The sequence below is a fragment of the Vigna umbellata genome, chromosome 4 (genome assembly GCF_029865625.1).
Source record: "Vigna umbellata cultivar VRB3 chromosome 4, Vumbellata_1.0, whole genome shotgun sequence".
Taxonomy (NCBI): Eukaryota; Viridiplantae; Streptophyta; class Magnoliopsida; order Fabales; family Fabaceae; genus Vigna; species Vigna umbellata.
The window spans coordinates 65,256,069-65,269,281 of NC_142168.1; the positions used below are offsets into that span (position 1 = coordinate 65,256,069).

The 13,213-nt window shown below is 34.1% G+C and overlaps 1 protein-coding gene and 1 pseudogene across 3 annotated transcripts; one reads left to right on the plus strand and one right to left on the minus strand.

Moving 5' to 3' along the window:
* Positions 1–2,164: 2,164 nt before the first annotated feature.
* Positions 2,165–8,898, plus strand: LOC148200953 (uncharacterized). Of its 3 annotated transcripts, none has more exons than XM_088114680.1 (10): positions 2,165–2,322; positions 2,649–2,860; positions 2,972–3,080; positions 3,176–3,257; positions 3,376–3,461; positions 3,784–3,887; positions 3,986–4,116; positions 4,200–4,293; positions 7,313–7,368; positions 8,633–8,898. In XM_088114680.1, the coding sequence occupies exons 2-10, from the start codon at positions 2,816–2,818 to the stop codon at positions 8,727–8,729; spliced, it is 804 nt and encodes a 267-aa protein (XP_087970806.1). In that variant the 5' UTR covers positions 2,165–2,322; positions 2,649–2,815; the 3' UTR covers positions 8,730–8,898. The 3 variants fall into 3 exon arrangements, with proteins under 3 accessions (XP_087970806.1, XP_087970808.1, XP_087970807.1); XM_088114682.1 differs by having other exon boundaries at positions 2,175–2,322; positions 2,801–2,860; XM_088114681.1 differs by having other exon boundaries at positions 2,176–2,322; positions 2,658–2,860.
* A 3,121-nt stretch (positions 8,899–12,019) lies between these two features.
* On the minus strand, positions 12,020–12,953 carry LOC148200954 (uncharacterized; annotated as a pseudogene).
* Positions 12,954–13,213: the final 260 nt, after the last annotated feature.

A 13,213-nucleotide genomic window follows, 5' to 3' on the forward strand; every position in this document is an offset into this window, starting at 1 on the left:
GAAAGCATCCAAGAACCATCTTGAAGAATCAAGGATCAACTTTGGGTTTATTCATCAAGATTCTATCAAAAAGTGTGTTTAAAGGTTACTGATCATATCTACTCTATTGGAGTGTCTACTATGAAGATCAACTTTATCTTTTTCAATCTGTAGATTGAGTTCTTGTACTGTTGTGCCAGGGGGAGAGAACTGTGATTGTTTTCATTGAGAGTTGGGATTGCTCTCAAGGTATTCTTAGAGTTGGGATTGCTCTAAGGTGACTGAAAGTGAGTGATCTTTCTGGGTTGTTATAGTTGGTATTGAGTTAAGAAGGAGAGTACATTGAGATGATTGTTCTCTGTATGTCTTGCTTATAAGAACTCTACCAATATAGTGGAATCCCTTCAACTAAGGTTATTGAAAGAAGACTGAATGTATGCTTGGCCGAACCAGTATAAATGTGTGTGTTAATCTTTCTCTTCCTTATCTCTTTTATTTGTTGATTCATTTTTTTTTCATATTGCATTCCAAGAAACATCAAAGATTTCAAAAAGATTTTGAAAGAACATATTTTTAAAGTCAAACCAATTCACTCGCCCTCTTGGTTGAAAGTATTGACCTATCTTTTTCTACAACAACTGTCGTTAATAATCGATTATTTCAAGAGATAATCAATTTATCATAAAAGCTTTTCTAAAAACATGTTTTTGTTATGATAATCGATTACCAAAAGTGAATAATCGATTATCACATGATTTTTTATGAAAATCTTGATTTTATTAGAATAATCTATTACCATTAGTGTTAATAGATTATCACATAGCTTTTATGTGAAATAAACCTCTCCTGGCGATTTTTGTGTATTTTGTTTTATGAATCTCTAAGCTAAGTTCTACACATAATTTGTTCACTAATATATGACTTATTACCCAAACCTTAATCACATACATAAATAAAATACAAGTCTTTCAATATCTTTTGTCATCACTTTGAGTTCTTTAGAATTGTTTTTATCATCATCAAAATTTATTCTTTAGTACTAATCTTAATCATTTTCTTCTTTTACCAATAATCTTTCCCCTTTTTAATGATGCTTAAAATATGTTTTAAGGTTTTTTTTTAATAACCCGCAAATACAACTATACAAGAGATAAACTTTAAGAAATCATGTTTTGCTTTAAACTTTTCTCCCATCTTTTTTAATAAATAAAAAATGAACTCTTAAGATAACTTCCCTAAATGAAATAACTTAATAAAATTGAACTCCCCAACTCATACAAAATTGAAAGAAAGAAAAGGAAAAATTATTTTATTAATTTAAAATTTAGCACTTATATCATCATATCATCCTTAAAATAACCATCAAATTGGTATTCTAAATGATAAAATTTGCAACATTTTTCCAAATATCATTGTCCAGAATTATGTCTAAACCTTTGACTTTGTTGAATGTTACCCTATCTCTGTATTTAAAGTTAAAATAAAATACTCTTACCAAGTAGGAGGTACTTGGAATTCTACAAAGAATTTAAGCCATTGGTTAGTCAATAATATAATACTATATTATTATATGATTATGTAACTAACATTTTATATTTTTTAATGAAATATTATTATTATTATTACTATTAGATTACTATATTATATTTTTAAATATTTTTTATATTATAATTCTTTGAGAATCATTTTAATTAGTTACATTATAATATATATATATATATATATATATATATGTATGTATATAACAGAAGGTTACTGGATTGAGGTCCAAATAATTTCTAATTAAAATTTAAAATTGAAACTCCTAACTTTTAATTATAAAATTCAATTAAAATATTATTTATATAATATAATATAAATTATATTATGTAAGTTGCCACACAACATCACTAAAATTAACACAGGTTTTTTTTTATAACATTTTGATATAATATAAGTATATTTTTTATTACATTAAAAATACATCAACGTAATAACAAATAAATAATAAATTAGTTAAAAAATAACAACGTACCAAAATGTTATAAAAAAACTATAGCAAAATATTTTTTCAATATAAAATCCTCTTTCTTTTACACAGTACAATCCTATACTTTCCATCCTCTTCTGAAAATAATTTCAAATTCTAAACGTTAATAAACAAAATATATCGTAAATAATATAATATCATTTTTTTAAGCAACGAAATTAGTGCAATGGAAGCAATTAAAATAAATTAAAATTGCTCCCTTTCTCCACCCAACCACAGCCACCCCCAATCACAGCTTCTACTTCCAGACGACGGAAAGAAGGAACGGTGCGGGGCAGAAGAATAACAAGAGTGGAGCCCTAATCCCCTAATCAGTGAGTTTTCTTCACGGATGTTATTTTGGGTTTTAAAAAATCTTCTCTTCGAACTTGTCAACTCAGTTGCAAAATCGACGGAGTTCACGGATTCTATCCGATTCTACCGAGTTTACATCAAAATTGAGTTGTTTCCAAATTGACTCGGAAGCTTAAACTCGTCCGAGTTAATTCGCGAGTTTGATAACCATCAATCAATCAAAAATCCCAAGCACCATAATATTTAGCATTTTGCACTGCGAAAGCAATTAGGGAGAACCACAAAGTGGAAATGAAGCGATTTTTTTTTTTTACTCTTTTTTGCGATTGATATTTGGTGTGTTCAGTTTTTGTAGTAGTGTGTGGTGTATGGCCTACAGTGATGTGGTGAATTTGCTGTTGGCCGTTGCGGTTTGGTGTACTGCTTACATTACTGTTGCAGTTCTCGCTTCCTTTCGGGCAGTCAATTACCTCTGTACTTTCTGAAACCTCCTTGCAGTTTCACAAGGTTACCATGGGTTATGCACAACTAGTCATAGGTCCCGCTGGTAGTGGCAAGGTAATTCTATTGCTTTCACAGATTTTGCTGAGTAAACCACATACCGAGGTTTTAAATTTGCTATTTAACAAAAATGCAATTATCTGTGTGTCTTGTTTTTTGTGCAATCAGTCTACCTATTGCTCGAGTTTGTATGAACACTGTGTGGCTTCGCGGCGAACGATTCATGTTGTGAACCTTGATCCTGCTGCTGAAAATTTTGACTATCCTGTTGCAATGGGTAAATAAAGTGTGTTATTATGTGTTTATTTCTTTTGAGGGTTTGGATTTTTGTTATCCTTGGAGCTTGACTTTTGTGGGCTCCGATGCTGGCAGATATTAGGGAACTCATTTCTCTGGATGATGTTATGGAGGAGCTGGGATTGGGTCCTAATGGTGGTCTTGTTTACTGCATGGAGTATCCTTTTTCCTCAATTATGTTTAGCAGTACAGTTTATCTCCATGTGTACCCATGTTAGCTTTTGCTGTTTTAAAAATTTGATTTAAGATTTGGTTGCCTTAATAATTATATTTAGGCACCTTGAGGATAACCTGGATGATTGGCTCACTGAGGAGTTGGACAATTATTTGGATGATGATTACTTGGTTTTTGACTGCCCTGGTATTCACGCTCTGTTCTCTACCTTTTTTGTTATTTAGTTATGTTTTAGTATCGGAAGTTTGATGTTTGAAGTTTTTGGAGGATATTGTGATTATGAGTTGGTGATAATATTGTTATAGTTATAAAATGCAATAACACTTATGCAAGGCCACCAAATCAGAAGGGGTGGTATAATGAACTACTTTAATTTTGTTCATTGAGAACAGAACGGTAGTATGGCCAGTTTCTGTAATGTTGAAGTCTATATTACGGTTGTTTATCATGATTTTTGGTTGGCTTGACAAGTTGTGATAAATCAGCTTTACATTGTAATGTTTTGCAGGTCAGATAGAACTTTATTCACACGTTCCCGTGTTTAAGAATTTTATTGAACATCTGAAACGGAAAAATTTTAGTGTTTGTGCTGTTTACTTACTTGATTCTCAGGTTTGTGGTAGTTTGCTGAAATCATATTTTCTTTTAAGCTTTTGGCTTTCTCGTATTTCTTTAGGCTTCCAGCTGTAATGATTTTAAATTGTTTCCAGTTCATGACAGATGTGACCAAATTTATAAGCGGATGCATGGCATGCCTTTCTGCAATGGTTCAACTTGAACTACCCCATGTTAATATCCTCTCAAAGATGGACCTTGTGACTAACAAGAAAGATCTTGATGAGTAATCACTGTCACTAAATTTTCTTTCCCAAATTTGTTTTCATATTTTCATTCATTCGAGTTTTAATATACTTTTGCTCTTAGCTTTTTGGATCCAGAGCCAACCTTTTTACTGTCTGAATTGAATCAACGGATGGGTCCTCAGTATGCAAAGCTGAATAAAGCTTTGATTGAATTGGTAGGTCATCTGTGATTTTATGGAAGTTATGCCATTATCCTCCTTTCCCAATAATATTTTAAGTTAATAAACTGTGTACATGTTGGTTTTCAATGTTAAACCGTTTATTATGTGATGGGAACTAAGAAGACAGAAAGAAGACAGATCATACAAGTAATAGAAAAGTATATGATATTATTGAAAGTATAGGAAAATCAATAGGAGTAGACTCCCATTTCCAGAGCAGAGCTCCTCAACTGAGAAATACAGATGATTCTCTATATCCCAAACACCTTCCTCCTCTCTCTCTCTCTCTCTTCCCACATCCCCTATAACGGCATTCCTTCTTTTTTCACTCTAACAACCTCTAACAGCCTCAAGATATTGACCCTACTAACCCTTCTAGCTCGGCACCTTGCATAATGCCTTTCTTCCTTCTCCTCACATACACTTTCCATTTGCTAGGGTCCGTATTCTTCCACTAAGAGTGGACCAATAGTTCTTTGGGCCTCATCTCCCTACATACCTCTTCATAATGTCTAGGCTATATACCATGTCATGTTATATTTTCACAATTTGTTAGCAATTTACACTTCCGTCATATGTGTGTTATGTTTATGTAGAATGTTGGACTACTACCAAGGAACATAGAACATAGATAGCTATATTATTAGAATTGTTATTGACTGAAGTATAGTGGATTTTTGTTGACAACAATGTCTAAGTCTAAATAAGCAATTGAGTTTATCCTTATTTGTTTGTTAGGTTTCTTGGAGACAAGAAACCAGATTTATAATTCAGTTTAAGAAATTAACACACAAATCTTACTGCACAACGTAAATAACACTCTAATTCTGAAAAACATAATACAAGAAAACATCCAACAATTTCCAAGGAAAGAAATTCCCTTCTACACAGGACAAGCCCTGTTCTGAAACAAAATACACACCACCATCGGGAGGAACCGTTTCCTCCTTAAAAGATAACCCTTAGTAGATTAAATAACTTCTTCTAACCACCCATAAACTGTCCAACTACTGTTAACTGTTTTGTAACTTCTAATTTTGAACCTTTTTCCTAGCATACACCGTAAAAGTCTTATTAATACTCCTCGAATTCCGAACAACCTTGTCCTCAAGGTGAAAATCTGGAAATTGATCGCAAATGGTCCTTATCTTCTCTTTCTTTAGGCTCCTCTTCCTCTTCATTCTCCCCCAAAATTAACACCTGAAGGTTCTTATCAGGACATTTATGACCAGGACTGTATGGTCCTCCACATTGAAAACATATGCCCTCTTCCCTACGCTTGACATATTCAGGGTAAGGTAAATTCCGCCATCCTTTGGTTTTTTTTTCTCCTGTATTCGTACTGCCCACCTTAGACTCCAAGGTTACTCCCTCTCCATTTCTTCTAGCCGTGCTAACATGACTGGAACTTCTTGGTTCAGTCTAGGTCTCGTTCACCATTTCTACCCGAGAAACTATTCCTCCACTCCCTTGAAAACGACTAGGATACAAATTACTTCTAGTTGTTGTTCTCTCCCCTGACCTTACCTCACTTGAAACTCCTTCCACATCTCTAGCAATCTCGATGTCTCTCAATAGATCCTTGGGATTGTGTGGTCGGATCTGATTTCGAATATTAACATGTAAGCCTGCAAAAAGATACCCAACAATTGTTCATCTGTCTGATGCTTGGCCTACTAACATCTCAAATTCCTGTATGTAATCTTCCACTTCTCCTTGCTGTTTGACAACAACCAATTTTTCATATACGGAAGATCTATCCCTTCCTCCAAACCTTCATATCAATGCTTCCTTCAATTCTTCCCACGTTGGTGTTTTGATTTTCTTCCTCCAAAAACTGAACCAATGATTGGCCCTGCCTTCCATACTAATGAAGGCCAACTTGATTCTCTCCCTAGGTGAAACCTCTTGCACTTCAAAAAAATTTCAGCCCTACTTATCCACCCAACGGGATCCCCTCCTTAAAAGAAGGAAGTTCCACTCTTTTCATCCATCCTCGCTAGCTCTCCCTTTTATCTTCCTCCAATTCCTCCTCAACCTCTTCTCTTCTTCCCACTCTATCTCCATACATAGAACCTTTGCTTCCATCTGACTCTCTTTCCATGTTCTTGAGTCTTTGCAAGATATCCTCCATCATATCTCCAAATCTTTGAAAGTTGGCCCTAGTTTCCTTTCTATTCTCCTCAAGATCTCTCTCTAATGTACTCACTCTGCTCTCCATGGTGTTTGACTGATCCGATAGGTTGGGCCAATTGTTGTTTCTTGGAGAGAAGAAACCAGATTTATAATTCAGTTTAAGAAATTAACACACAAATCTTATTGCACAACGTAAATAACACTCTAATTCTGAAAAACATAATACAAGAAAACATCCGATCCGACAGCTTCCAAGGGAAGACATTCCCTTCTACACTAGACAAACCCTGTTCTGAAACAAAATACACACCACCACCAGGAGGAACCGTTTCCTCCTTAAAAGATAACCCTTACTAGATTAAATAACTTCTTCTAACCACCCATAAACTGTCCAACTACTGATAACTGTTTTGTAACTTCTAACTTTGAACCTTTTTCCTAACATACTCCTTAAAAGTCTATTATTTCTTTTATGTAAAAGTAATACTTGGGTGATGTTAAGTAAGCATGAATTGTCATTAAATTTCTGGGTAACATTATCGGGCTGATGTTCCTTTTTTAAATATCATATTTTGTCTGACAGCAATCATACTCATGAGGTTCAGATAGGCCACCTGTGTTATTATTTAACTGCATTTTATTTCCAAATATGGGGCCAGTTTACTAAACTAACCCAATCTTGCTATGTTTCTAGTCACTGTATACTTATTAATCATCCCTTCAAAATAATTATATATATGAAATCTGCGTTTCCTTTGGGATCAATCTTAAAAAATAATTAAGGGAATTGGTTCTGCTTAATCCATTTCCATATATCTTCATGGGACAATCAGTCCCTATCATTTTATTTATTTATTTATTTCCTCTTTCTGAACAGGTTAGTAACTATAGCATGGTGAGTTTTATACCACTGGACTTGAGGAAGGAAAAAAGGTATGCTTCTCTCTTTCTTTTCCTTGCATATCCTAGCTACAGTTCATTTCTTGAGTATTCTTATATTTATATCGTTGGTATATAGCGGATATAATTTTTCTCGTGGCTGTGCATCATAGACTGGTATTGGATATATCTACCATGGGTGATGCTGAAAATATTAGATTTGAATGGTATGAACTAAAACAGGTGTAAATTATTTCTATGATAAAAAGAAAAAATATAATATGATATAAATTAAACTATTATAGTTGAAGATAGCACCATGGACCTACTGGAGGTTCATTGGCCAAGACGGCCCTAGTTTACACCTGTTTTCCTAGGAAAAAGGCTTAAGCTTGACGGCAGTTCAGATGAGGCACTGGTCAGTGGAGGGAATGTTAATTATTCAGAGAGAAAGTATAGATATAGATGTCATAAACAGAAGATCTAGATTAATTTTATCAGTTTCTTATGTTTTCATTATATTTTCTTTTCTCAATCAATACAAGTCAGTTTTATTAGATAGGAAGAAACTGATTCCTATCAGATGAACTCAAATTATGGCTTTTGTAGCTTGTGCTTCCAGAGCTTTTGGATGACTGTGAGTTGGAAAATCGTTGCAGGCTTTGAGATAAATGAACTTTGACTTGATTTTGTATTAGAATTGGCCTCTGTAGTATAATGGATGAAACGAATAGAACATACAGTTTGAATAGTGAGTTGGGGGAAGAATAAGTCTCATCGCTTAAGAAAATAGACTTGTCTTCATGAGATATATGAAGTATGTTGAACTCTGGAATTAACATGCCAACTTGGTATTCTGTTGTGTTCCTTGAATTCAAACTATTTTTTCCCATTTTCAAATTTTTTTTGAAGAAAAGTACATTTTTTTGTAAAATTTATTAGTTTTTTTTTGTTATGTAAAGTCTGATTTGTTTTCATCCAAACAATTCATTATCTTAAAATTGATTATAACAATAGATTTATTTTGGAACAATATAACTTGTTGGCATTACTAATAATCTTCACGGACTTAAATAACTAAAGTAATATTGTGGTAAAATAATATTGTCAAACTACATGAATTACTCACTCTTACTTCTTATCTTTATAGGCCATGCTAGTCTAACCATTCCATTTGTTACCTTTTTTTTTAACTTCTATCTAACCTATTTTTGGTGGATTTGTTTATCTAACCTATTTTTGTTTTATACTTTTTGTTGTATTCTTCTATCTAACCTATTTTTGTTTTATGCTTTTTGTTGGATTCTTATATCTACAGTATACAATATGTACTGGGCCAAATTGACAACTGCATCCAGTATGGGGAAGATGCTGATGTGAAGGTTAAGGATTTTGATCCCGAGGAAGATGAGTAGCAAATATCCTTCCACAATCTCTTTGTATTTTGTTTTGCTTGGACATGATGGTGAATGAAGCTCACTCACATTGTTAATACAGTATCTCATTGGATTGCTGTAAATGTGAATTGGGAAAGTTAAACATTTATGCAATTTATCTTTCAATTGGAAAGGTTGAGGTTGGTCATTCTCTTTCTATTGTTTGGTTGTGAAACGAATAGTACTAGAAACAAATGATGAAAACTGATATATTGCAACTGTGAAGTTTGTAATGGCAGATTTCAAGTATATTGAAATTAAAACTGAATCAGAGAATGGAATGTTTTAATACAATCATAGAAATGAGTATTTTAGCTAGAAGCATCAAACATAACCAACATGTCCCTTTTGGAATTTCGTAACCTGGTACAAGAGAAAGAATTTTAGAATAAGGAGGTGCAGAGGAACAATTGAGAGAGAAGCGTAACAGAATTCTTCAGAGAGAAGATTACCACACACATAATGACCTCAGAGCACACAATCTTTTAGAAATACATTCTCTCTTATGCCTCATGCTTTTTTCCTTCAGCTTTTTCCTTACTGATCCCATGTCATGTGTACTTGTAGTATAACTAACTTTTATCGTATCCAGCTCAGTATTTTTTTGGCTTTCATTTTTCTTGCACGTTACAATACTTCCTTCATTGAAAACAACCTTATCCTCAAAGTTGAATTCTTGAAAAGATTTGTGTAACTTAACTACATCCTTCCAAGTGGCAGCAACTACATCCAATGAGTCCCATTGAATTAGTACTTGCGAAACTGACTGTGACTCTGTCTCATAATGATTTTGGATTCCAGAACTTGCAATGGATGAACACAAGGACCAACTTTAGTAGTCATAAGAGGCAAAGGTAAATAAGTGTGTGAAGGACTACCCTTACATGCCTTAAGCAAATATACATGGAACATAGGGTGGATTCTTAGTAGCAGAAAGCTTAAGTTTATAAGCAACATATCCAATTCTTGTCATGACGGACCAAAATACCACATACTTAATTTCTGATTTTTCCTTAAGGCAACAATGTTGTCTATAAGGTTGTAACTTTATTGAGACCAAATCACCTACATCAAAGTGCATATACTTTTGTCTTTTATCAGCTTGTTGTTTTATGTACTGCTGAGTCTTAGAGACAAGTTTTGTTTCAATTGCTGAAGGATTGAATCACGAGCTTTGAGCATATCTTGAACATAAACTAGATCAATAGAAGTAGTTAGATCAATAGAAGTAGTTTCATCAATAGAAGTAGTTTCATACCTTATGACAGTAGGAGGATCTTTACCGTATAAAGCCTTGAAATGGGGCATTCCAATACTCTAGTGCAAAGAAGAATTGTACCAAAATTAGGTCCATGGAAGCATATAATACCATCCTTTTGGATTGTAAAAAACAAAGCATCTAAGATACATCTCTAAAGTTTTATTCAAAATCTCGGTCTGTCCATTCGATTGTGGACCTTGAGCCTTGAAAAGATGTTGCCAAAATGGGCTAATGAAAACTTTGTCCCTGTCAAAGTCAATGGAACGAGGTACACCATACAATTTAACTATGTTGTAAACAAAAGCTTCAACAACTATCTTACTTGTATATGCAGCCTTGAGTGGAATGAAATGACCAAACTTGGAGAGTCGGTCTACTACCACCATAATTTTTGAGTACCCATGCGACAAGGGCAAACAAGTGATGTTGTTGACTACTCATACAACAAGGGCAAACAAACGATGAAATCCATTGCTATATCATCCCAAACATGTAATGGAATTGGAAAAGGCTCTGTTAACCCCGTGGGTAAAGCTTGTTGGTAAATTTGACATTCACGAACAAATTTTTTAATCTTTTGTTGCATTCTAGGCCAAAAAATTTAGAACAAATTCTAGCCATGGTTTTTGCAACTCCAGCATGTCCTCCTACCTTCAAAGAATGAAATTCCAACAACACCTTATTGATAATGTCCTCATCCACTGGTAGCATGATACAACCCTTCCAAAGCAATAACCCATCCTTAATCCTATACTCTTGGGACTGTAACTGATTTGCCAAACATTGATCATATAAGTCCTTCAACCTCACATCTTTTTGAGTTGTCGCAATTACCCTTTTAAACCATTGACTTGTTGGTTCGGACCATGCCATCATAACGCTTCTTAATAATGCATTAACGGGTACATTCTCTTTTTCCATATTGGATTGTGAGATCAAAGCCTAAGAACTTCGGTAACCACTATTAGTGCTCTGGAGTTTGGAAACACTGTTCTACTAATTCCTTTAAGCTTTTTTGATTCGTTTTAATAATAAACTTGTGGCTTAAGAGATAATGTCTAAATTTTGCCAACGCCTCAGTAATTGCATACGACTCACGTGTATACGCAGATTACTTTTGCATTCTCAATGACAATTTCTTAGAGAAATAAGCTATGGGATGAGTACCTAGACTTTAAACTACTCCTACCCCTAAGCCAGAAGCATCCGTTTTAAGAACAAAAGGAGTCAAAAAATTTGGTATAGCCAAAATCGGTGTTGTAGTAAGTGCTTCCTTCAATTGTGTAAAGGTCATGGTCGTTGCTTTAGTCCATTTAAAAGCATTTTTCTTCAACATATCAGTTAATGGAGCTGCTATTTGAGCATACGCTTTGACAAATCGCCAGTAATAACCTGTAAAACTAAGGAAACCTCACAGCTGTTTCAAGTTAATTGGTCTTGGCCACATTTTGGTTGCCTCCATTTTTTTTTACAATCCATAGCAAACCTAGATGTTGAGAGTTGTGACCAAGATAGTCTATTTCCTCTACTCCAAATGATCATTTGGAGAACTTTGTATACAATTGATGACGCTCTAAAATTTGCAAAACCACTTCTAAATGATACACATGTTCCTTTAGTGAGGAACTATATACAAGGATATCATTGAAAAAACCCAGAATAAATTTTCTTAATATTCCTTGAAAAATATGATTCATAAGACTTTGAAAAGTGGCTGGAGCGTTTGTGAGTCCAAAGGGCATGACAAGCCACTCGAAATGTCCATGATGCATACGAAAAACATTTTTATAACGATACTCTAGATTCAACAAGATTTGATGATATCCCGATATCAAATCTAACTTAGAAAATATCATGTCACCAAAAAGCTCATCAATCAACTCATCAACACTAGGTATGGGAAAACTATCCTTTATAGTAATTGCATTTAATGCTCTATAGTCAATACAAACTCTCCAAGAATTATCCTTCTTTTTCACAAGTGTGAAGAAAAATGACTCTTACTTGGTTAAATAATCCTTTCCTGAAGCATGTCATTAACAAGTCTCTCAATCTCTTCCTTTTGACTATGAGGATAGCGATATGTCTTAACCTTTATTGGATTTGATCCTTCCATTAATAGAATAGAATGAACATAGGCATGTTGTGGAGGCAAAGTTGAAGGTGTAGAGAAAACAAAACCATATGTATGCAGCAATAATGCAATTTCAGGTTCTATATTTCGCTGGTAATTCAAACAAAGGAAAAGATTGAATATTTGAGTCCACCATTTTCATGCTATAAACCTCTGCAATGGAATTAGTGTTGACCATTCTATGGATATAATGCAATTGAGCCTGCATTGGAACATTATCAACATCCCCTACAAACTTACTATTATATAAGAATTTTATATTTAAGGCTTCATAATCAGCCACATGAGGACCTAACATTTTCAACCAGTTAGCTCCCAAAATAAAATATGCACTTAAAGTTGGAAGCAAATATACAGGCATTTGGAACACATTCCCCTGAGCATGTATGACAAATTTCTGAATTAAACCTTCCGCTGCCATATAATTCCCATTTCCTACCATTACTTTGAACATGGGGGCTGGTTTCACTGGCACCTTCAAAAATTTTGCAAGAGGAGGTTGCAAAAAATTATCTGAACTCCCTCCATCCACTAAAACAGTCACGGGTACCTTGTCAATATAAGCTAAAAATCGAATTGTACCCCTCCCAACGCCATCTTTAAGTGCATTAAGTGATAAACCATGGTTCTCAATCCCAATTTCTTCATTAACAACCTACAGATCAAGATCGGGTGGTGGCTCATAATTAGGATCCAACAAATCCTCCTCTAGATTAAAAAATAAATACTGTCTATTTGGGCATCAATGATTAAAAGTAAATTCGTCATCACAAAAATAACATAGTCCTTTTTCTCTACGAAGTTGCATTTCAGTTGGAGTTATTTTTTTGACATATTAGTCAAGGGTAGAATTGTAGGTTTTGGTAATAATGGTGGAAGAGATGATTTAACCATAGGTTTGGGCTGTTGTTGTGAAGTATTAAAACTCGCTGAAGCCACTAGAGAATAACATCAAACAAGCAATGAATTAGATTTAATTGTGGGTGAGTATCGATCCTCATATAACTTTGCCAAGGCTATTGCTCTCATCAAAGAAGTAGCAGTTTGAACTACCACATCACGTCTAAT

Bases quoted from the DNA above. Each gene is read 5' to 3' on its own strand.
- LOC148200953 (XM_088114680.1), top strand. From the start codon at position 2,816: ATGGGTTATGCACAACTAGTCATAGGTCCCGCTGGTAGTGGCAAG. The intron at 3,462-3,783 runs GTATTCACGCTC...AATGTTTTGCAG, and splicing joins CTTGGTTTTTGACTGCCCTG to GTCAGATAGAACTTTATTCA. The intron at 4,294-7,312 runs GTAGGTCATCTG...CTTTCTGAACAG, and splicing joins ATAAAGCTTTGATTGAATTG to GTTAGTAACTATAGCATGGT.